The sequence below is a fragment of the Podarcis erhardii genome (assembly GCF_964252035.2).
Source record: "Podarcis erhardii genome assembly, chromosome: 11".
In the NCBI taxonomy this organism is placed as follows: domain Eukaryota; kingdom Metazoa; phylum Chordata; class Lepidosauria; order Squamata; family Lacertidae; genus Podarcis; species Podarcis erhardii.
Genome location: NC_138501.1, coordinates 33323609 through 33348435, shown reverse-complemented (window position 1 = coordinate 33348435; position 24827 = coordinate 33323609). Strand labels below are relative to the sequence as shown.

The 24827-nt window shown below is 43.3% G+C and overlaps 1 protein-coding gene and 1 long non-coding RNA gene across 6 annotated transcripts in view; one reads left to right on the top strand and one right to left on the bottom strand.

Annotated features, from left to right (window-relative positions):
- Positions 1-5759: 5759 nt before the first annotated feature.
- LOC309352387 lies at positions 5760-11418 on the bottom strand. Its single transcript, XR_014161288.1, has 3 exons — positions 11363-11418; positions 9182-9260; positions 5760-6158 (listed from the first exon to the last, which is right to left on the bottom strand). It is a non-coding gene; the product is annotated as an uncharacterized lncRNA (long non-coding RNA).
- A 9893-nt stretch (positions 11419-21311) lies between these two features.
- Positions 21312-24827, top strand: part of MAST4 (microtubule associated serine/threonine kinase family member 4) — a gene marked incomplete at its 5' end in the record, with an annotated part of 210082 nt that continues 206566 nt past the window's right edge. For all 5 annotated transcript variants that reach the window (XM_081880686.1, XM_081880685.1, XM_081880683.1 and 2 more), the window contains one exon: positions 21312-21834. In XM_081880686.1, coding sequence (XP_081736812.1) covers positions 21457-21834 — 378 coding nt within the window. The remainder of the gene's footprint in view (positions 21835-24827) is intronic.

Below are 24827 nucleotides of genomic sequence, written 5' to 3'. Positions count from 1 at the left end.
CATAATACAGATTTGTCAGTGTAAAGATGGTCGATCAACGTAAAACATTTTAATTGATCAACAACCCTGGAATTTTTGAGTCAGGGTGGTTGCTGCCTCTGCCTCCAGGAGAAACTTCAAAATAAGGAGATAACCAACTTGGCCCCATCTGTAAGCAGGAAAAACAGCAGCTGTCTGAAAGAACACTCAACTGCAAGTGCCTGTTGCTCTGCAATTGCAGAATTAAGTGGGTTGTGCGCAATCCCTGGCCCCCATGCATCAGGCAAAGAAACAAGAGCCATCAACTGTTATTTGAACAAGAACACCAGCAAGGGAAGCCTGGCCTGAACTTGTTAAAAATGCCCACTCACAGCTTACCGTTTTGTATTGTACTGAATAACTAATCTCCCTCCTCCACATATTCCTCTCCACTTTCTTTGTGTGTCTTGCCTTTTTAGTTTGTAAGCCAGATGGGGGGTGCCTTAATGTTTTAACTGATGTGGGGCCACTTTGAGAAGCAATTATTGTCTGAAAGGTAGGATAAAAAGACAGTAGTAAACAAACAAACAAACAAACAAACAAACAAACAAACAAACAAACAAACAAACAAGTCTATGGAAGAGTGGGTGGGGTGGGTGTTTTGTAATTGCATTTATCTCCATGTGGGTGTTTAAATGTACCCCAGTTCTTTTGCTAGTACAGTGCACCCTCGGGTTACGTTACTTTTGGGTAACGTAACTCGGGTTGCAAACCCGGAAGTGTATACTTCCAGTTTTCGCAGCGTGTGCATGTGCAGAAACGCTCTATCGCGCAGTGCGCATGCACAGAAGTGGTACCTCTAGATGCGGACTTTTCGAGGTACGTACGAACCCCTGGAATGAATTAAGTTTGTATCCGGAAGGTCCACTGTATAACATTACATGGTCATAATAGCTAGGAGTTGAATCTGGGAGTTTAGGGTTCAAACTTAGCTCCACTCCTCCTCCAATGCTGGCTTTTTCAATCCTTCTCAATCAGTCAGTGTATCATTCATAATATACTATTGTTAATATGCAGATGTATATGTTGCAATCTACATCTTAAGAAAATCAGACACCAGACACTGCAAACTTGTAAGTTTGATTATTTACTTACTTAGGATGTTTATGCTATATAGCTCTGACAGGTTCTCAAAGCGGATTACAAGGGATTTTCAGCCTAAAAATTACATTCAGGTTTGTAACAGAAATATCATCGTGCCAGAACTATTCATTTGGCATGTTGAACCCTCCTCCTTGGTCTTCTCTGGTGCTGAGCTTTGACCTCTGCCTATTAGGCAGCAGAACCCACTCAATTTCCTATGAGGCAAGTGGGTGGGGCCAAGTAGCTGGAAATTGCTCAGCCCATGAGCCCATGATGGAGCCAAGTCTTCCCTTTCTCCTAAGTGAAAACAAGAACAGAATACTGACTTAAATACTGAAGAAAAAAGGAAATTTTATTACCATGCATAGCACACTTGGTCATGGATAAGTCTGGTTTGAGTCTAATAGTTTATTCATATTCATTTATTTGCTTAAACAATTGGAACCATGAGAAACTAGAAAAAATAGGTTGCATCCAACTCAGTTCTCACTGAAATTAATGGACCTATACTGTATAGAACTTACCTATACACAACCCAAAAAACGTTATAGAGAAATAGTTTCTGTATACAGTGCATCTTTTTCCAAGCAGATTATGTTGCGATGACAGCTATTCATGAATGTGCTTCACTTACAACAACTCTATGGGGAAAACATGACTATTCACATACCACCTTGTATGTATACCGTTAGATTTTCTGGAAGCAAAATCATGTGCAGAAGTTGTGCTGTAGTTGTGCCTGCAAACCCCTGATGCAGTCAATGTATTCATGAGGTGACATCTGCTGAAAGCCTCAAAGACATGATTGGAAGAGAATCAACTCATTAGTGGTGAGCAGGAACTTTTCCTGGTGTGTGATGGCTGGGGGTGTTCTTTCAAGCTACCAGTTTGTATAGAATGCAACTGTTCATACAGAAAGTTGTTCCTACTGGAGAGATAACTTTCTGAATGCTAACTGCAGCATTCTTTTCTTCTTCAGCCTGCAGAGACATAACTTGCAGCACATCTGGGCTGTTCCTACTTCCCAAAGCAGTAGTCTGAAGCAGACGTGTTTGCTATTAACAACTCTGTAGGAAATGGAGAGATTAACAAAATGAGATTACATTTATACTGTTGATTGGTCAAGGAATTTGGATTTACATCTGTTTGAGATCCGTATTATTTTAACAATGAATAATCTTGTGGCATTTTAAGGACTAACAAATTTATTATGGCATCAAATTTGGCCTAGGGTTCACTTCCATCACATGCATGAAATGTCATACTGAATTTTATATATCCAGCACACATAGATATTTCTTGCAATTGCACTATTTTATAACTGCTATGCTGTTTTATTTGGCTAGTTTATTACACATTTTAATTATGGCTGTTCTAATGTTTAGATATAATTGTATTTCACTTTATATTAATTACAGCCAGCTATAGTTTATACTTTGGTTGCATACTTGTTATTTGAGAATGATCTTGGTATTGCTTCTTGAAATGATAGGCGGTGTATAAATTATTTTAATAATATATTTGGAGGGAGGGGAAAGTGAGAGGAGGGAAGTCAGAGGGAAAGGAAGGAAAGAACAGTTGCAATTATGTAACAGTAAAATAGCTTTAGGGCTCATCCACACTTTTGCTTGACCTGTATTTTGATCGTATTGTGTACCGATTATTCCCTTACTGCCCAGCCGGACAAGGCAGCAGCCAGTGGCCAGCCAGCCACTGAGGTACTGCCCTCCAGGAGGGACCACTGATTGGCCCATTTGAAAATACCTTTTTGGGCGGGAAGACTGCACCAAAGATCCTGCCAGCTGAGGGGTATTCCCTTCCAACTGCTGGCAAATGTGTGTGCCTAGGCGAGTGGGCAAGGAGGCCAAGAGCTGGGGGCCGCAACCGTCATCCACCAGGAAAGTGGTGAGCAGCTATTATTTCCCCTAGGTCCAAGAGCTTTTCTTGTTGTTCCATGGCTGTGCCTTGTGAAAATCTTATCTTACTTGTTGAATTGAAGCTCAGCTAAATAAAATCTCTCTTTGGATTTTCCATGTACCTGATGAGATCCAATTCAATAAGTTAGATCAGGTTTTTGCAAGGCATAGCCCTGGAACAAGAAGAAAAGCTCTTGAACCTGGAGAATTCATTGGTACACACTACAATCAAAATACAGGTCAAGCAAAAGTGTGGGTGAGCCCATGGTGACCATTAACAAGGTGGTGGTACTGAGAACACCAAAATCCTGCCATAAATTGGTATATATTTGTATATATACAGTAGTGGGATAAAAACTCATAATACGAATTTTCTCATAAATTGCTCACACTTGAATTTCCCTTTGGTATTTCTTTGTTCCAGAATGGCTACTTGTAAGGTCAGTAGGTGAGTGCCCTGTGAGGCTGAAATGTTCTCCCAAAGCTCCGTGTTTCCATCTGCTCCTGTCCATGAATCTGGATGATCATGATAACCTCCAAATATGAAGAGAATATGTAGAGGGGACCATGGAGGAACATGAGGAAGCCCTTTGGTTGCTGCCAGGGCCACCACTATGTTGTCCTTTCAGAATGGGCTTTCATACCTATGTACACGCATAGAGTTTATCAACATGAGGAGTGAGCACAGCACACACAGGCTCCATCTTCATGCAAAAAAGCTCTCTGCACATACACTGGTATACAAATATAACTCCTTACCTTGTGTGAATGTATGGACATGGAGAAAGGGTGGTGTGGGACGTGCCTGTATGGCCCTGTGACCACTTCCACATCTTTCAACACATGAACTCCCCCAATATCATCAGTGTATCTCAGGTAGAGGAGAGGTACAACTAGCCCGTATGGCAAGGATATCCACTGTGTACAAAAACTGTACCCTTCTATTACATAAGGATATATAACACCACTGGTGCTGGCACTAGACTGAGGCTAGTCTGAGTACTGCTCCACACCCACCTTCCCACACCTAACATCAGAAAGCAGGATTGAACTGCCTGTGCATGAGCTGATTAGAGTCTAATGGAAAAGCAGGCCCAAAGTTTGCATTCAATTGTCCCCAAGCCTCACAGAGTAATTACACAATTTGCAGTGTAGGAGGTGAACTCATTAGTTGAACTATGTATTGCATGGTCACAGTAGCCAGCCAGGCCTAAAACAGGAAAGATGAATAATCATACTTTCCATAGGAAACAGGCAGTCTGCACAATATCTGACATAATTCAGTGTTATACTGTTTGCGTCGTCTTTACTTAAAATAACAAGTTAGGGCATTACCAGTGGCAGCTGTGTGGTACAGAAGTTAAAATATGAAACTTGACTATGTATTTCGGGTTAGGCCGAAGACCACAGTGCCATCATGGCGTGGTTGATTATAGACATACAAGCACACTGTAAACAGGAATTCCAGTGCTAACTTTAAGAAAATTGAGACAAAAAAATTGCTAAGGAGTATAGAAGAATGAAGGGATGTGGGTGGCACTGTGCTCTACGCCACAGAGCCTAGGGCTTGTCAATCAGAAGGTTGGAGGTTCAAATCCCCGCAATGGGGTGAGCTCCCGTTGTTTGGTCCCTGCTCCTGCCAACCTAGCAGTTCGAAAGCACATCAAAGTGCAAGTAGATAAATAGGTACCGCTCTGGTGGGAAGGTAAACGGCGTTTCCGTGCTCTGCTCTGGTTCGCCAGAAGTGGCTTAGTCATGTTGGCCACATGACCCAGAAGTTGTGCGCCAGCTCCCTCGGCCAGTAAAGCGAGATGAGCGCCGCAACCGCAGAGTCATCCGCGACTGGACCTAATGGTCAGGGGTCCCTTTACCTTTTTATAGAAGAATGATTGTTTCTCTTGATGAGGAAATACTGCAGCTTGCATGGGGGGGGGGGATAACAATCAGCAGTCACATTACCAGAAACACAATTCTTGTAGCTGTTGTGTGATATTGTGTGATACAATGTAAATCAGTAGAAACCAAGGGAGTCCCAGGGGATCCTAGGATACGGAATATATCTCCTCCAAGTTTTCATTTAGGTATAGATGCCATGAACAGTAAATTAAACATGTTATAATACTCAATTAATTGCACACATCTGAACCTGAAACCTGTTATCAGTTTTATCTGTATGTTAATGCCTCTACCATCCAATGGACATGCCATGTTAGAATATATGCCACTTTCTGGGGTGTTTGCTTCCCATATTGATCAGGGTTTGAAATACAACATAAAAGTCATACTAGGGTCCAAACACACCTCTCAGAAACATTCTGTAGTCCAGCTATTATAGGCAGCACCATAGTGATACTGTGGGGATTGATTTGGAAGGCTCTATGTTCAGGATCTCCTAGGTAAGCCCTGCTTTCAAATCCATGTGTTCCTAGCCTCCAGCTCATTGCCCAGGGCAACTTCATATCTCCTATCCATTTCTGTATTTGTATTGATATTTGTGGTAGCTCAGTTATTTCAGCTGCAGTTGCAACTTGTGAAAAAATAAAACCAGAGCAGATGGTCCCTGTACTTAGTGCTTCAGTTCTGAGTGTCAAGAGCAGCTTAGGACAGTAGAGTCCCTAGCTAATTGTCCTCTCCTTACCTAAAGCCATGACTGGGGGAAATATGAAGAGCTCTAAAGGAGCTGATGACTTTTTAGAAGTTGAGCCAGGTACGTGTCAAATCAGTCAGATAAATATTTCTCCTTCCAGAACAAGACTTTACGACACTGAGACAGGAATCTATCAGTTGAGACTTCCCCTAATATCACATCGCTATTCTAAAAATGATTTTTTGCCTAGCGTGGAGCTGTTAAACAAAAAAGGAACCATTCTGGTCTCTAGCCTCAGTAGCAAGCTGATTGACAGACTCATGCATGCATTTCTGAACTGAACCAGAAAGTCCATTAAAATATGAGGTGGTGCCAGTGGCCCATATCTCTATTTATTCAACAAATGTCTGGTCACACCTTTGGCTAAAATGTGGATGTCCACAAACAGGCGCTTGAAGAATTTAGCAAAAATTTGCACACCCCTTGCCAATAGCTTATGTCTTCTAGAGAGATTTGCTTCACATTTGAGAATCCTGGCATAGAACAGGATCATGCTGTAGAACAAGAATAAAAAGTCATATGAATTGAATATCCATCTCATTACAGGTAAATGAATTTGTGAACTACCCCAAGGATATGACTATTTGGGCAATGTATAAACACCATAAATAGAAATCAGTTTTGGTTACTCTTGCATCTCATTAAAGAGAAGTATTTAGCAGCTGAGCACAGCCCCCAAGGTGACTATGGTTATAGGCTTTTCTTTTTACAGTTTGATCCCTGCACAGTGCATGGATCTAAAATTGAATTAATGCCAAAAGATTCTCTGTTTGTAGCAGAATCACCCTCTTTCTCATCTGCAGTTCTAATGTGAGATTACAGCTACTTTGGAAGACAGCGCATTGCCAGAATTGTGTAAGCTCTATAAAAAACGCAGAGCCATTTTTTAAAAAAGTAATATCTTGTAACCTACAGCAACCACTATTCTAATCTGAAGTACATTTCACACTATATCAAAATGAGGCCATTGAATCTGACTGTCATTGTCTTCATAATGCAGGTAACATTAACTGAACTAAAAATGCAATGCTATTCCAGCTTTTCTTTCAAAAGAATGTGTTGGCTGCAATGCTTGCTCCAGTTATTCCGAAGAGTCCAATTGAAGTAAATGGTCTACTTCAGTATAGTTTGTTTCAGAATTGTACCCTTATTATTTCCCTTTTCCCACCAGTACTTTCTACTGGCAGATATAAAACTGGAAATTATGGACTGTGTTCCACAAATCAGCTAAACGAAGATATAGTGTTAACAGGTGAAGTGCTAGAGATGATGCTGTGGATGGTATTGCTCTCAGTGAAATAAATGGAAGCAATATCCATTCCTAATGTAGCAAATACATGCTTTGAATATATTTATATCAACATTTAGATAGGTGTGACTTTTGGGTGGTATTTTAAGTCCACTAAAAACATTCCGAGATCTTGGTTCACTTGAGGTAACCAAAACCAGGGCTTACCAAGATTCAGCTCTGGGTCTTGTTTCAGCCCTAAGATGTGAATTGATGAAGCATTGAAGGTAATAACTCAGCCTCCAATATTGCTCATTAAAGGATTTTAGGTATTAAGCTGGGGACAAGGGCTCAAGATCCTGTTTAGCATAAAAGGCACTGAGAAAGAAGGATCAATAGTTTCAAGCTGGATTAATATGTAACACTAAACCATGGTTTAGTGCTGTGTGGATGAATTTCCACAAGCCTGAGCACATTCCACTCTCCACCTTTATGTCTGGGAGGATTTCCCCTGGCAATGTGCTGTCTGGTGAGGCTCACCCCTAGGACTACTCAGCTGTGCTTGAATCTTGGACCCTTTGTATGTGAAGCATGAAGTCCACCATGGTAATACAGCCAGGACATTTATAAGCCTCTGAGTTCAGCAGCCTCCTCAATATATGAAGGTTGGAGTGGAGCTGATAAGGGAGTTGGTGGTTGGGCTGGTGAATGTAGCTCCCCCTTTCCCATCTACATATTCTCTGAACCACGGGGGAAGTCACTTGTGAGCAGGGCTTATTATGCAATTAAAATGGAGGCATATACCTATGCTAGAACATTCTTGAGTGCTGGGTATATTTAACCACGTTCATGAATAGCATAGTCAGCTGACAATATTTAACTAACAAGATGCCTGACACCCTAATCCTGCTTGCTGTATCATATGGTACTTAAAAAAAATCAGGACTGCACACATAACTTTATTTGCATTCATATTTGAATTGAGGAACCTAGTAAACATATGAAGGAACAGTGAAGTAGCTTAGGTAGCAGGTGGGGATTAGGGAATGAGTTACTACAAAGAGAGTAATTGCAAGGATGTGTCACAAGTGCAGAGGGAAAGGGGTGGAATTCTTATAAATGAAAGTATCTTTCTGGTTAGGTTTCCAGGAAGAAATAATGGTAGGCTATCACAGGAGGAATAACTGGTTGGCTGCATGTTTAAGGTTCTGAATAAACTAAATTTAGTTGAGGGCATTCTTATTGTGACCTTTAAAGCAATAAATGCTTTCTGGATTTTCAGGTGAATGAACTCCACTGCCAATGGCTAGAAGCCATTTGTTTTAATTCCTTTTCACATCATGCAGACAGGCTGGGATAAGGGCATACGCACAATTTGAAGAGGTCATTTTGCAGAAAAATATTTATTCATCCTCCAGCTTGAAATAAGCTCTATTTATTATAAACACAAAACAGTTCCGAAGAACTCTTGCATCAAGCTAGCTCTTTGATCACATCGCTGTGGGGCAATTATACTTTTATTCTTGGCAGTCAGCACAGGGGTTTTCTTTCTTTTAAGGGATGGATAATGTACATTCCTTCACATTCTAAGATGGCAATACCAACTCAGGTTTTCTTGTTGTTGTCATTAATTTCACAGTTTATAAAAGAGGTGTTGCTATAGAAATTTCAGGATGATGTAAGCCGACAGCTGAAACTACACTTATGCTTAATGGAGAAAAGTTTGCTAAACACAACAGTAATCGTTTTAGAACTATCATACTGCACTGATGTATTAAAAAAAAAGATTCTTGAAGACTCTTCTGCTGAAATGGTGATTTGAGGTTATGCAATACATGTTGTTTTTGTTGAGTCAAATTCCCTTCTAGCTTTTGGCAACCTCTGGCCTCCAGGGCTGCTTGAGCTCTTCCGTGCAGATAAGATTTTCCCATAGTCTGTTGTAAACATCTCCGCAGAAATGACAACAGGAAAAGTTAATTATGGGGGGTGGGGAACCACTTCTTTGGCCCTTCTTGGCTTTGGCAGGGTGCCTTTGCATCCCAAAAGCTAACGGAGGCAACGAGGTACACAAACAGCCTGTACTATTTCCATGAGATATGAGGAAGTAGCTTGTGACTCAGGGGAACCATTCTTGGATGGGCTTGTGCATGAGCACAGGAAAACAAAGGACCTGGGCACATGAGAAAGATTAAGAGAGGGAGGAATGACATGCTCTGTCCTGCCACCAAAGGTAGTCCAGGTATACTTCTGTAGCGCCATCTACCTCAACGACCAAGGTCAGATTCTTACTTTGTCACATATTTGTTGTGAGGATATTCACCAGGTCAGAAGTATACGCCGGAGTGAACTGACAGGTGTCATTAGGAAGCTGTGAGTGAACAAGGGAACTCTGTACTCTTGTATGAGGGCTAAAATATACATTATGTGCAAATGTATGCAATAAGACTCCAGGATGAATACTTAGATCACATCTACACTGTACACTTAAACTGCATGGCTTTTCTCAGAGTCCTGGGAACTCTATAGCTTGTTTAGGGTGCTGAGAATTGTAAACTACAGTTCCCAGGAAACTTTGGGAAACCTAAGTAAGGTGTGGATGTGAACACAATGGCAAAAAAAAGAAAGAAAAGAAAAGCACCTTGAGAGGGAATTACAAGGATAAATGATGATTGGAGGAAGGGTAAACACCCGTAGTGTGTCTCTGCTGAAAATAATCCTCTCATAACTGTTTTGTGAGGAAGAGCAAGACTAGAGAGGCTTAAGTAACAAGAGAGTAGATTTTAGCTGAACATTAAGCTGAATGGTAAGAGCAGTTGGGCAAAGAATTCAGTTACCTGGGAGTGGGTGATCTCTCCCTTTATGGAGCTCCAAGTATTGGCTGAATAGCCTTATGAAAGGGATGCTTTTGTTCTGGATTTCCTGTACTGACCAGGGGGTTTGACTAGATGGGTGAGCCAGGCACATCCTCACAAAGTACCCCAAAAACACAAGCACAGGAAAATCCTGTCTCACAAGAATATTGAGAAATCCAGTTGGGAATTTCCACCAACGGCAACCATCTTCCCCTGCCCACAGGAGGTGTCTTCCATTTCCTCAATTCCTGGAAAGGTGTCATGCTGGGTACCTGGCAAGTGTGACCTGTGCTGATTGGCTGAAAAAGTGCCAGCTGTCATTCAACCCAACGTGGGCGGAAATCCTTAAAAATTGACTGTGGACATGTAGTTTTTATCCCTCAGTGATGACCAGAAAACCCTGCAACTGACCATCTACGCTCCTTTTATTTTTCAGTATTCTGCTTTGTCCCTTTGTTCCATCCCTTGTCTTCCTTATTCTTAATAAGCATTATATAATTAGACAGTTGGGTCTGCGTGCATTGTTTCCAATTCAGATGGTTAATGAGACACACACACACCACCAAGTCTAAGCCACATGGTTCATGCTGCGGAGGTACAGGATTGGGGTTGACAGAGAAAAGTAAGCTGCTCTGATTTCTGGGAGAGGCAGGGAGGTGGATGCTTGGTCTCCTCTCCAGGAGTGTGGTGTGGGGGATGCCAGGGGGGCCATGGCCCCAGGCACACAATTTTTGAGGGAGTGCAAACCAGGAAGCCCCAGTACTTCTCTCCACCCACCAAGGGCTGCGTAGACCAGATGGGCTCCCCTCTGCATGGAGGGGCAGGTGGCTCAGCATGGCCCCGGTTTGCTCTGGTGGGGTCCTTCCAGTGGTGTTAGCGGCAAGGACTGGCACCCTCCAACCCATTGCAGGCCTGCCCTGGGTGCCAGCAACCAACACTATGCCATTGCTCCTCTCCTCATAAACCAAGGAAGATCTCAGGAAAGAAAAGCAAGTTTGCATCCCAGGGAGGGTCAAAGAAACTGAATACCTTGTGTTCTTGGTTTTTAGTATTTCCTTGAGCACCCCAGAATTCCCTCTCACCTGGGGGCTCTAAGTGGTGAAAGGGGTGGTGGTAGTAGCGATTACCGGATATTTTTGGGATTGTAACTGGCCTACCTTGGAAGGCAACTGTGGAAAGAAAGGTGGAAGCGGACTCTCCCAGCCTCCCTCTTCCATTGTAGTTCCTATGGTAGTTTCTCAAAATTACAAATGTGGCCAAAGGCCTCCAAAATATTGATGGTCCCTGCATTGCTTTCTTTGTCTCCCTGCCCTCATTTTCACCACTCATGTGCCTATATGTACATTTACACATTCATGTGAGTGTCAGTTGTGCAGATGCATGCCCATAGAAAGCCTAGCAAAATCAGCCTTACAGATATTTGGGGGGATTTCATAGATTCAAAAATTTCCTGCAGAGGCATAGCTTAAAGTGCATAATTTGTCTGTAAAGTATTTCTAGAAGTCTTTACTGAACAGGGTAGTATTAGGATGATTTAACACATTTATAACCTTTCACTATATTCACTAGCAATTCTAATAACCATATTAAACGCTCCAGAATGATAGACGTAACTTACAAGGCGTCCATGGATTGACTTTCAAAACTTGAAGACATTCATTTTGAAAGGTGAAACTGTCGAAAGAATCAAAGTAATATAGCTGTTATCAATAAATGAAGTCTATCTACGTCCTTAATTGCTTTTGCAGGGGGATTTCATAACTTCATTTAAGGAGATTGAATAATACAGCATGCCTATTTAAATGTCTTTCATACAAAGATTTAATACATATATTTTCTGTACACAACAGTGAGCAGTAATAAATTTATTATCTCAATCAATATATGCAACTCTGAAGGAAATAATGTAGTCTAATACTTTGAAAAGGCATCAAATGGAATATCTGTGAAAATAAAGAATATATTGCTCTGTCATTAGCTTATTGTTAGCATGTAATCTGTCTCAAACCGTTTGGCACAGTATGTTTTGAAGAGGGGTTTTAGGCACACTTCCCCATCACTTTCCTGGAAAGCCATGTGGTCATCTAAGCCTGGTATTAGTGGTTGGCCAGGTCAAACACTGGCAAATGGCCCCGGGGGCAAAGAAGGGCCACTTAGCAGCCATTCACCATCTTCCTCACTGGGAACTTAGATGGTCGTTTTCATGCTGGGCAGGTGATGGAGTCACTTTTGAATGGGTCTCATTCAGTGCCTGCCCACTAGGGATGGGCAAATATGTCAACTTAGTTTTCTCTCAATTTCTCATTTTTCCAGTTTTAAGTTCAGTTTTTAACATTTCTACATCAGTTTTCTATTTTTTTAAAAAAGTTCTCTTGAAAATTCATCAACATTTTATAGTGCAAATTTCAATATACATACATATTTTTTGAAAAGCAGTTTCCCTCAGTATGATGTATTTATGCATGTTATTATCACCAATAGATGCATTTTCATGAGCAGTTTACACCAGTATGTGAAATTTTGTACACATTACTTGGCTAGAGAACAGCATTACAAAGTTAGGAGAAGTGTGAATTTTGCATGATGGCTAGATTTCAGTTTGCTTATTGTTTCCTTGGGGCCGGCTCACTCATGAGGCAAGGTGGGGTAGTTGCCTCAGGGCAGCAGCCTCCAGCATGGTGACCAATCCTCTTCTTGTGAAACACCTCCTTCCCTGCTCCCCGCGATGGTGATGCTCCACAAGCGCTTTTCCTCAAGAAGCACTTGTGGAGCCTCAACCTGCCTCCAAGTACATAGCACAGTGACTGAGGGCTTTTTATTTGCTAGTTGAGCATGTGGGGCAGTAGTCATACAACAAGTTTGCCACATTTTGAACTCTGCTCAGATACATACAACTCACATTTTTAGTGTGCTATTTTGGTTTTTATGAATTGTCAAATGGTGCAACATCAAATGCAAAACTATAGTCTTATGTAACAGATTCTTCCTGCACCATTGTAGTCTACTAAAAACTGGCATGGGTGGGGGAAGGAGGGAGCAGAACAAAGGGTCTTAAAGAGAGAATGCAAAATTTGAAGCATGATAGAATGGAGACTGCAGCTTATAGCAATATCTGTGAAAGACATGTAGAATTTCACATTCCAATCGCATTGCTTCCTGCTGGCACTTTCTTCTTATCTTGCAGAGCTACATCAGAAATCAAAGTGGTTTGGATGAACTCTCTCTTACTGAGCTCCCTAATAAAACATTTATATACCATGAGTGCAAGTGTTGCAGAATTAAAAATTAAGAAGGACTCATATTATTATTTACTTGAGGATTGGCACTAATTGGTGATATTGTTGACAGACTCAACAGGGAGGCCAAAGCATAAGAAAGTAAGGAACACTGGCTCAGCCTCAGAAGTGCTTCCTCCAGGTCAAGCATGGCAAACAGAACCACAGAAGGAAAAACTGTTGAATCTCCCCAGGGCAATGGGAATAACTATTACTTGAAAAGGCAAATAATAATTGTCTGTACTATCAGCCAAGTCATCTCTTTTTGCCATGTTTATTTTGCAAACCGTCTCCCTGGAACCCTGGTGAAAAATCTTGCAGTTTAATTTCATCACCCATCCATTCCCCCCTATAAAAAGATAAAACTGCTAGGCAAGAATGTATGGAAGTTTGGGGTCATGGTGATGGCACTCAGCTCTGTGTCCCTTCCTCCAACTCAGCATCCTGAGACAGTGATGAGAATGCAGGTCAGTCAGAAAGAACTGAAAGCATAGAGGAAGATATAATCTTGTGACTTGAAGAGAAAGAAAAATTTCTGGTGCCTCAGGTTTGCCAACCTGCATGTTCCTAGATCTGCAGCTGGCCCGGCAAGCCCACATCTTGACAATGGCTGGGAACAGGGGATCTGTCGGTTTTGGTTTCTCTCAACATCTCATTTTTCCAGTCATTATGTTTACATTTCCACATCAGTTTCTGTTTTCTTCAGTTCTCGTGAAAATTTACTTGCTTTTTAGTACAACTTGCTCCCAATAAACACATTAGTGTATGCCATTTCCCCTAATAAACACATCTTTGCAATTTTTCCCTTATATGTTATCCTTATGCATTCTTATGTGTTAATTTTGCTGACATATGCACCTCAACACACTCTTTACCATAGTATATGCATTTTTGTACACGCTCTTTGGTTGGAGAACTGTATTGCAAAACTCAAGGAAGGACAACTTTTGAAGGATGGCTGTGTTTCTGCATATTGTTTCAGAAAGTGCAGATTTGGTAGATTCACCTTGAAATGTGAACTGAATCAAATTTCTTTTCCATCTCTAGGCTGGGAGTGTTCACTATCCATGCCTTTATAACGTTTGAAGCTAAACTCCTTGTGCCATGCTCTATTTCATGTGCCCTTAATTACTTTCCACAATTTTCACTTAGCTCAGACCATGGCACCTTCCATCTGGACAGGCAAATACATTAGATTACATAAAACCAACACATAAACAGGTTCAAAATCTACTGAGCCCCTCCATAAATATTCAGACACAATTCAAGGTGCTAAAGGTAAAGGGACCCCTGACCATTAGGTCTAGTCGTGGCCAACTCTGGGGTTGCAGCACTCATCTCGCTTTATTGGCCGAGGGAGCTGGCGTACAGCCGCTTCTGGCGAACCAGAGCAGCGCACGGAAATGCCGTTTACCTTCCCACCAGAGCGATACCTATTTATCTACTCACACTTTGACTTGTTTTTGAAATGCTAGGTTGGCAGGAGCAGGGACCGAATAACGGGAGCTCACCCCGTCACGGGGATTTGAACCGCCAACCTTCTGATCGGCAAGTCCTAGGCTCTGTGGTTAAACCCACAGCGGCACCCGCATCCTATTCAAGGTACTAGTTTTGTCTAAACATTTTAAATGGTTTGGTTTCTATCTACCATAGTGTCAAGCCCTTTAGAATCCATCATTATTAATATCAGTCAATTGTTGAATGTATGAAACTGTCTTCTACTGAGACTACTGGAATGAATGAATGAATAAATAAATAAATAAATAAATACGTACATACATACAAACATACATACAAACATACATACATACAAACATTATACTGCCCTATATCCATAGATCTCAAAGCAGTTCACACTATAAAATTACAATATAAAAACACAGAATACATAATAAAAATAAGAACAAAAACAAACTAATAACCCCCCCCCCACAACAACACGTGTAAGATGGCTTTGGATGTCAATCAGCCAGATGCTTGTTTAAAGAAGAACATATCTAGCTTAGTAGTGTTTATTCTGGCTGGCAGCAGCCCTCCAAGGCCTTTGCAAGGGCCACCTGCAGCCCAGCTACCCGACAGGAATGCCAATAAGCTTTATCTTTGCATTGTAGAAGGCAAAACTGGCATATCAATGCTAACTTCAAGTGCAAGTAACAGTATCTGTTAAGTTCTAACTCGAGGTATATTCAAAACCAGCTCAGGAAACATTATTAAAAAATTGTGTCTGAAGTCCCAAATGCTTATCATCACCATTCTTAAATCTTGCCCTAATTAGATTGCAAGGTCACTGGAAGAGCTACCATATTTTATTATGTTTCTGTGCCATCCAAGTTACAATGGGACTGCAATTCTCTTTAATGCCTCTTGGCACCACATCAGTGCTACTTCTGTTATTGTTAATAATATAATGAAATATAACTGAGTCTGCCTGCTGAGGAGAGTATGAGTATGTTAAAACAAATTACTCTTGGGATCCTTTAACATTATACAGGAGGATTTCCCCTGAAACACAGCTCTCTTCATTATTTTCATAAGTGCTACCCTTTGGCCTCATCACATCCCTGGCTTTATTTAACCCTCCATCCTATTGGAGAAATTCAACAAAAAATCTTCACTAATAATAAATACAAGGTTCGAATGTGTGTTTATGTAGAAACAGGTATGCTATTTGTTCATTCTCTATATAATACCTTCTTAGAGGGGTGTGGGTTTTTTTTTTTTGGCTGTGTCAAGAGTTATGGTTGTAGCTAACCAACCTCTCATCAAAGTAGATATATGAACTTTCAATGGGTCTACTTTGACTAGAACTTAGTTTAATAATGTGGGCTAAACCTATCAACTGTCATTTAATTCAAATCCTGAAGTAAATCCCAGTACCCAAACCCTGTGTTTATTTGCATACTAGGCTAGTCACAACATTAAAAAACCCTTACCTCTACAGCTAGTAATATAAATATATTTTACTAAAATGTGGTCCCAGCGGCAATTATTACCTCTCAAAAAGACTTCTGTGGCATATTTTCCTTTGGGTTTCTCGAATCTCACCAAAAGGAAGGAGATACGTGTGGAACTATTGTTAAAGGCTGCAATCCTGTGCATGTTTATGAGTGCACCCAGTCAATTTAGTGGGATTTGCTTCTGAGTAAATATGCACAGAACTTCACTGAACAAAGCTAGTATTTTTTAGTTTTTATTTATGAAAACTTACTATGACAATACTTGGGAACCAAAACTACCTTCAAACAGTGTATTTACTGATTGTTCTGGCCCAACTGGCAACAGGGGACACATCTGAATCTTTCTTTTTTGGTGAAAGTCTTTAAATATTCAAAACACCATATCATATCCCACCTTTAACATTTGCAGTGGTACCTCGGGTTAAGAACTTAATTTGTTCTGGAGGTCTGTTCTTAACCTGAAACTGTTCTTAACCTGAGGTACCACTTTAGCTAATGGGGCCTCCTGCTGCCACCACACAATTTCTGTTCTCATCCTGAAGCAAAGTTATTAACAAGAGGTACTATTCCTGGGTCAGGGGAGTCTGTAACCTGAAGCATCTGTAACCTGAAGTATCTGTAACCCGAGGTACCACTGTATTAAGGCACTCGCAAGACGATATTAATCCGTTCCGCGAGTCTCTTCGTCTTGCGGTTTTTTCGTCTTGTGAAGCACGGCTATTAACAGCTTAGCGGCTATTAACGGCTTAGCGGCTTAGCAGCTTTAAGAAAAAGGAAACAAACTCACAAGAACTCGCAAGACGTTTCGTCTTGCAAAGCAAGCCCATAGGGAAAACTCTTTCGTCTAGTGAGTTTTTCATCTTGCGAGGCATTCGTCTTGCGGGGCACCACTGTATATCCAATTTTGTCAATGACTTCAGTTCTTAACAACCTGATACTCAGGGCAGGCTAGAACACAGTAGTAGCTTTTAACAGCAAGTTGTGTGTGTTGGGGAAATTGTGTGCATCTGAAGGAAAGAACATTAGATCCTCTAACTGTCCCCCCCCCCGAAAACAGGGGGTAAGGGGTGTGGTTTCCCCCCTCCCTCAAACCCACTGCACTGTGGCATTGCTGGCAACAACAGTGGCAACAACCCTCCACTGTGCAACTGTAGGTCATTTTAAAGGTTCGGGCTACACACCTTTGCTCACCATAACTTTTTTTCTTCTGTGCCTACTTTGATTTCTGTATGGTTATTCCAAGTTGCTACATCCCTATACACATGTATTTGGGAGTAAATCCCAGGTGGGAGTGGCATAACAACAACAACAACAACAATTTATACCCCATCTGGCTGGGTTTCCCCAGCCACTCTGGGTGGCTTCCAACAAAACATTAAAATACAATAATTCAATAGAGATGCATAGGATTACACTGTTGGAGTTTAAGTTCAAACTCCTTTCCAAATGCTGAATAATACATGAAGCAAAGGGACAGCTTTTGTTTATTCCTTCTACAGCGAATCAATAAGAGGAGAGACATACTTCAGGGGCCTGGTTTGAATGTCACAGTAAGCCAAATGATTGCTTACTGGGACTGTACAAACCAAGAATAAACCTTGGGTGCTGATTGTGTTTAGGAAGGTGAAAGCTTATTCACAAGCTAAGTCAAACCTTGGTTTAGCTCAGTGTGTTGTGGGATTAAAAAAAGACTGGGGAGGAGCCAGACAGCTGTGACCTCCTCTCTGGGAATCTGTATATTCATGCGGTTGTGGCAAGCTAAGATCTGTCCTCTTGCACTCTGTTAAGACACTATGCACACTCAATATGCTATACTGTATAAACAAATAAAAAAAGCAATCCTGTACTTCCTTACTTCTTTCCTGCCTGGAAACAGCCACAAAGTTCAATTTCTTCCTTACTCTGACTTTTGTATGTACCTTTTCAGCCACTCCCTTGCCTTGCTCATGAGACTTACCTCTTACTCCCAAGGAGGCTGTTGCTCATGAGGAAGCTTCCTTTTCACCTCCCAGTCCACTTAGCCTTCCCTTTTCTTCCACCACTCCAGTTGCTGTATCTGGGGGTCTATGACAAGTAGGAGCGACCTCTGAACTCCCTCACTTTCCATGTACTGGTAAAAGTGGGGGGAAAGAATAACATCAAATGGAACATTAAAAAACCCTCCGATATTGCTTAACTGATAATCACTTGTAATCTGAGGGGGAGGGGAGTCAAATTCTCATATAAGTGGGATTTTACTACTTTACCTTAAACCCGTTATGAAGTTGCTATAATCCAATCTATATCTTTTATATGTAAAGAGATGGTGATTGGAACATCTCCCATCATTAGTGATGTGTGATTTATCTCATATTGAAGGAGTGGGTTGATCATAAAAAGAGGACTGAAATTAAAAGGAGGCATTAAGCCAGTTATTAATTTCTGAAATGAAAGGTAATAGGACTGAGATTTTAAATTCATTTGGATGCATGGGTGGTGGGGGCAGGGATGGAGAGGTTGGTTATGGAAGGTCACACAGGTCTTCCCTTAAAAAAAAAACACACCTTGAAAACAGGATAGGAGGAGTCCTGAATTTGGTTGAGTAATGTGTTTTAACTGATCCAAATTGCAGTTTAGATGTGGTATTAGCATCATCTGTACCTCTGTGCAGATTCCTGAGTAGGGTTGATTGCAGTTTTAGGATGTGGAGAACTGAGATCACTAACATGGACCCCCCTCCCCATGTGTTGAGTTGGACCCTCAGTGGTATAAGCAGTCTCTTCCATTATTCTTTTGAAAATACGTTTTGTAGCTAATCTTCGGCTCAAGTTACACAAGGGTGCTTGTATAGTCCGTATAGTTAAAGTTATGGTTTTCCCGGTAGTGATGTATGGAAGTGAGAGCTAGACCATAAAGAAGGCTGATCGCCAAAGAATTGATGCTTTTGAATTCTGGTGCTGGAGGAGACTCTTGAGAGTCCCATGGACTGCAAGAAGATCAAACCTCTCCATTCTTAAGGAAATCAGCCCTGAGTGCTCACTGGAAGGACAGATCCTGAAGCTGAGGCTCCAATACTTTGGCCACATCATGGGAAGAGAAGACTCCCTGGAAAAGACCCTGATTTTGTTGGGAAAGATTGAGGGCACAAGGAGAAGGGGACAACAGAGGACGAGATGGTTGGACAGTGTTCTCGAAGCTACCAGCATGAGTCTGACCAAACTGTGGGAGGCAGTAGAAGACAGGAGTGCCTGGCGTGCTCTGGTCCAGGGGGTCACGAAGAGTCGGACACGACTAAACAACAACACACAGGGGTGCTATGTATTTCAAATTTTGGGAGGAGCCGTAGGAGCGATTACTGCTCTCTTGTAGCATTCCTTAGAGCAAGTAAGGTAGGGAACTTCTAGCCCTCTAGGCTTCTCTAGCCAGCTCTCATGGGTGCTCCCTCACCTGAATCCTAATTGTATTTATTTTAATGTAGCCATCCAGCTAGTCAACATGTTTAGAAGTAACTCCTTGTTATTGACTGTTTTCGCCAAGGACCCTTGAAGACTCCAGTTTTTGTTTAACGAGTGACCCAGTTTGTATTGTGTTTTTCTTTATGTTATGGATGGATACGCGTTAACAAAAAAAAAGTCTGACTGGCTTCAGACCTTATGCCTGGCATCCAACAGAGCCAAGCTAGTTTTTTTAATTTGGTTTGGAGTCCTAGAGTGTTCTATGGACAAATCAAAACTGTATGTCTTTCAAGTGCCTTACTTTGTTATTGTTAAATGGACAAATAAAGCAATTTGTTAGAAGTTCTGAAATGTATAACCCCATACAATACATTAAATCACCACGGCTTCTCTTCAGCACCATGAGGTACTTGGGCTTCAGTTGTAAGACAGCAAACTGCAGGTACAAGTCACACACATGCGCCCACACTGCCTGAATTATTTCTGCAGACACCCAGGCAAGCACTTGGGACTGTCCTCAGGCTATGTGCCCCCATCCCAGGCCAGTGGCTCTGGACTGCACATCCCATGAGTCCTTTTTGCCTTTATTGTGAGAATGCTTCTTGGATGGACAGGCATGAGTAGAAACCTCCAGATTTTGCATGGTTGGAACATAAGCACCTGTAGAAAGGTAAGTGTCATATTCCTTACTTCAACCAGTTTTGCCTCTGACCCTGTTTACTTTTGCATCTGTCTGCTACAGACATTTAGGCATAAGAATAATTTGACTTTTCAATCAATAACTAACTAACTAACTAACTAACTAACTAACCTGCTAACCAAACGGGTTATTTATTAATACATATCATTTTCGTGCCCTCTTTCCCCCAAGAAGTTCCAAATAGCATTTGAGACTTTGCATCGAGCCAGTTGTGGTAGGTGAGGTGGAGACAGAGGCGCCCAAGGAAACTCGGCCAAGCTCCACAGCTGAGGGGGGAATCTGAGAGCCCATCTGGCACGAGATGCTGATTCCCGAAATCGTGCTCCCGGTTATACACACACACACACGGCCCGCAAACGGTTGTTGTAGAACCGCAACTCCCTTACACCGCCCCCCCCCCCATCCCTTTCTATTGCCCGGTCCCAACCAAGCGCCGCGGGAAGAGAGCCCCGCTCACTTCAATGGGATTTATTTGTAGGTTTAGCTTTACCGTCTAACACGCCAGTCTCCAGCTAGCAGCTTTACTCGAAAGTAAGTTTTGTGGCGGCTACCTCGAGACTTCTTAGGGGTTGTTACTACAGATATTTGCAAACCACCTTGCATACCTTTTGGTAGAAAGGCGGCGCGTGAATGAATAAATAAATAAAAGTCCCAATGGGCTCAGCAGGGACTAGCTGTCAGTTTACGCCTGCAAAAAATAAAATCAAATCAAATCTGCAGCGGGGCAGCGCAACACCAAGCGCTGATTAATAACGTTATCTTGAAAAGCTGAGGTCCCGCTGCGGGCGCCGCGTCCGAAGGGCGTGTTCCCAAGTCGGGGCGCGCGCAGGATCCACGCCTCGCGCTCTGTTTTTGCGGCGGCTTTTTCCCCGCCTTCCTCGCCTCGCTCCCCTTACCTGCCGCTCACTCGCGTCGGGCTCGCGAGCCCTCCCTCGGCAGGGCCCACCCACCACCTCCGCCATTGGCTCGGCGGGCTGCCCGTCTCCCCCCCGCCCATGGCCCGGAGGCAGGTCCGCGGAAGGCGGCAGCCCTCTCAGGGGGCCGGCGGAGGCAGCGGGCTGCTCTCCCGGAGCCCCACAGCCCAGGCTCCCCGCCGCTGCCGCCTCCCAGGAGCGGCTTCCGAGCCGGCGGCGTTTCCGCGCTTGGGACAGCGGAAAGCGATGCGGGTAGCAGCAAGCCGCTAGGCGGTGCCTGGGCTCGGTGTTCCCCTTTCCCTTCCCGGCGGAGGATGCTGCCGTTGCTGGAAGAAGAGGCGGGCGGCTGACTTTCTTCCCCGACCCGCCCAGGCGGCGGCGGCGGCGGCGGCGGCGGCGGCGGTTGTCTCCCCTCAGGACTCAGCGGCGGCGATGGGCGAGAAAGTTTCCGCCGAGCAGCAGCAGCGGCAAGATTACGGCGGCGGCCGGAGGGTCTCGTCCTCCTCTTCCAGCTCGTCAGGCTCGCAAACTCTCTCCGAGGAGGGCGACGGCGATGCCTCAGCCGGGCAGCTCGGCGGGACGGGCTTCGCTGCCCCCCTCAGCCGCGGCGCCCCCCAGCGGCAGGTGGTGGCGGCGGCGGCGGCGGCTTCTTTCCCCCTGGCCGGGGAGAAGGGGGACAGTGTGTTGGGCGAGGGGCAGCGCCGTCGGGGGAGCGAGGAGGAAGAGGACTCGGCCAGTGGCGGCGGCGGCGGCGGCGGCGGCCACTTTCGTCCCGAGAGCGACGCCTCGCTGGAGGAGCAGGACGAGGAGGTGCGAGGATACTGTGTGGGGAGGGAGACCTCATTCCCCGCCGACGGGGGGAGCCCAGACGTGTGCGAAGGGGCGGCGAAGACGGCGCCCGCAGGCTCCTCCGCCTCCCGGTTGCCGCCCACGGGGCGAGCCCCGGCCAATTGTGGCGGGAAGTGGGGTGGCTGCTGGACGTGGCCCGCCGCGCTGCCTCTCCCCCCCCCCTCGGGCTCGCCCAGGGCCGGGCTCCCTGCCCGGTGTTGACGGGCGGGCCTGCCCCTCCCAGGTTGACTTTGAGGGCTGTGTTTATGTCTCTCCTCCGCGTTCCCTGCGGCTTGCCGCAATTGAGGCTCCCGGAGCTTCCTTCCTTCCCCGCCCCTTCGGGTTGCGCCTCGGAGTCCCTTTCATGCTCAGCCAGCGCGTGCTTGTATTGTGGGGGTCGGCGACGTGCTTGCACGTGGGGATGCACGGTGGCCGCTTGAAATGGCACAGCCGCGGAGCAAACTGTCCCGAGAGTAGCAGAGTTGAAATCTTTTTTTTTTCCCCAGCAGGGGGCTCGTGCTTTTATAGCCCGAGCGCTCGTTATCAAAGCCTTCGGTAGCTTGGCTATGTTTTAATGTTTAATAGGTTATTGTATTTTTAGTGTTTTGTTGGAAGCCGCCCAGAGTGGCTGGGGAAACCCAGCCAGATGGGCGGGGTATAAATTATTATTATTATTATTATTGGCTGTACTGTATTAGAACCCCTAGGGTAACATAGTTGGAAGTGGAACATAAGAGTGCCTCGTGCTTCTTTTCACTGGGGGCAGAAATCTTTGTGAAGAGGAGACAAATTCCAGAGGAATTCCTGTGAAGTCAGCATTGCCCACCAGTGTCTTTATTTAAATACTACTTTGGTTTTGGTGAGGAAGCAGTACCTTTAACTGGATAGTTCTGAAACTTGAGGAATTTTGGGCAAATGTGTGTATGGGTGGCTGCTCTTGAAGACGGGGCCTGTAATTAAGAGTTACAGATGTGCAGAGGCCTTGTATCCTTTTTAAAACTCTGGTTAGGCAAAGAAAGCTGCTTCTGTGTTCACAAACTTGGCGGCTGCCCTCTGTGAATAAAGAATCTGTTTGCCTGAGTGGCTGAACCAGGTTGCAAGGTTACACAACTCTATTTCAAGCTTCCCTCTGTTCTAGAGAAGGGCTGACATTGTAGGGAAACAGGATTTAGTTTATGCCAGTGCTCCTTCTTGGCATCTGTTCTCAAATGCTAGGGGCTCAAAGCCGGAAACACTAGGAAATGGTCCTGAGCAGGTGCATAGTGCTACGGTGGGTGGGTAGGTAGTGTTTGCAAACAGGTAGCCCCAATATCTGTTCCTAGTAACCAGTGTTAGATACTGAGATATGAAAGCTAGGAGCTAAATGGCACCTTAAACCTAACAGAATGTCTAGGAGCACTTTTTAATAACAAGAGTACAAAGCTGAAAACGAATGGCACTGCAGCTGAAATATTATGTTCATTTTTCATATCATCTAGTTCTTCCCCTGTCCACCCCCTTAATATTCTCAAGAGGGTCTCTTCTCCAGTCTTCAGAGAGTAGCTGCAAGTGGGAAGGAAGAAAAAGGTCCTCTTTTCCTTCTACTCTGCAGTTTTAATCTGAAATCTTAGATGCAGTACTGCATCCAGAGCTCAGAAATTGCTTGCACTAATGAAGTTTCCTGTCGCAAAATGCATCTAGAACAATGGGAGTTTTGAACACTGCTAGTAACTTAAGTCTACACCAGAGTAGAAAACTTCTTTTCCTGTGGATTTTGCTTCTGGATATTATAGCTGCTAGGGTGTGAACTTGGTGTCAAGCATTCATTACATACTTTGCTTACAGTTGACAGTAATCTTGGAAGAGCTAAACAGCACAGTTTTATGGAATAATGGGTGATTTTGCAAGTGATCTGTTGGGTGAAAGTGTTCACACACTTCAGTCTACATGCATTCATATCTGAATTTTGAAAAATGATATGTCCAAATTAATAAAATTAGCATGTGTCAATAGCATGCGTATGAGAAAGTGTAGCTTAAGGTGAAGTGTGAGCACTTTCACAACTACGGTACTTTTTAGTGACAAGTGTCTTAGGTGATGTATACTTTCAGATTCCTTTTGTAGTTTACACTCCCTAATTTTCAGAATGACCAATGAATGATACCCATGTCACGCAAGAAGCTTAGAATGGATAAAATAATGGGACAGCAATAGAATCTGGCATTATTTTTGAGAAAGTGACTGCTGATGCCATACTTCACTGCTTCATTTTGTACATTAGCAGTTTTTAAAAAATTAGGTATATAATTTTATACTATCTTCACTAATTATTCCAGGTCACTTTGCAGTTAGGTTTCTGGTGTACATTGCTATCATGTATTGTTCTACAGCTTTGTTGCAGTCAGCAAATTTGCTCATGGTTGAAATTGAACCTTAAGCGTATGCTATGCTTGGCCTATGATATGCAGTGGATAAACAAATGGATATCTACTCAGGTAGAACAGAGCTATTTCTGACTTTAAATGGAGCTCTCAAACTTTTTATAGTTAAGGAAAAACTGTTGGGCCTGCCCAATATTAGTAGGAAGTATGTGAAAAAAGTAAGGCGTTGTCTGGATTGGTTCTTAGTCATAGTTTGACATGAGAACAAGTTTAGCTTTCTCCTATGTTTGTGCTCTTCCCCTCCTTTAAGATGTGGCAGTGAAAAAGAGTTAGTGTTTCTTTTTGATTAACTGTAGTTTGCTGTGTTTTCCTCACCTGGATAAACTGTGTTTAATCTTAGCTTAGTTCAACGGAAGCCAGCCAACTTCAAATATTGTTTATGAGCCAGGCTTGTTTTCATTAAGCATAATTAAGAATAACTGCACTTTAGACGATGGGCAACATACTAAATTACAGCTAATGTAAAATGGAAGCAGAAGCTTGTGTTCAATGCCATGTGGCAGTGCCAGGGGAGGGGTGCGGAGCCTGAGTTGTTATGTCCAAATGCAGTGATCA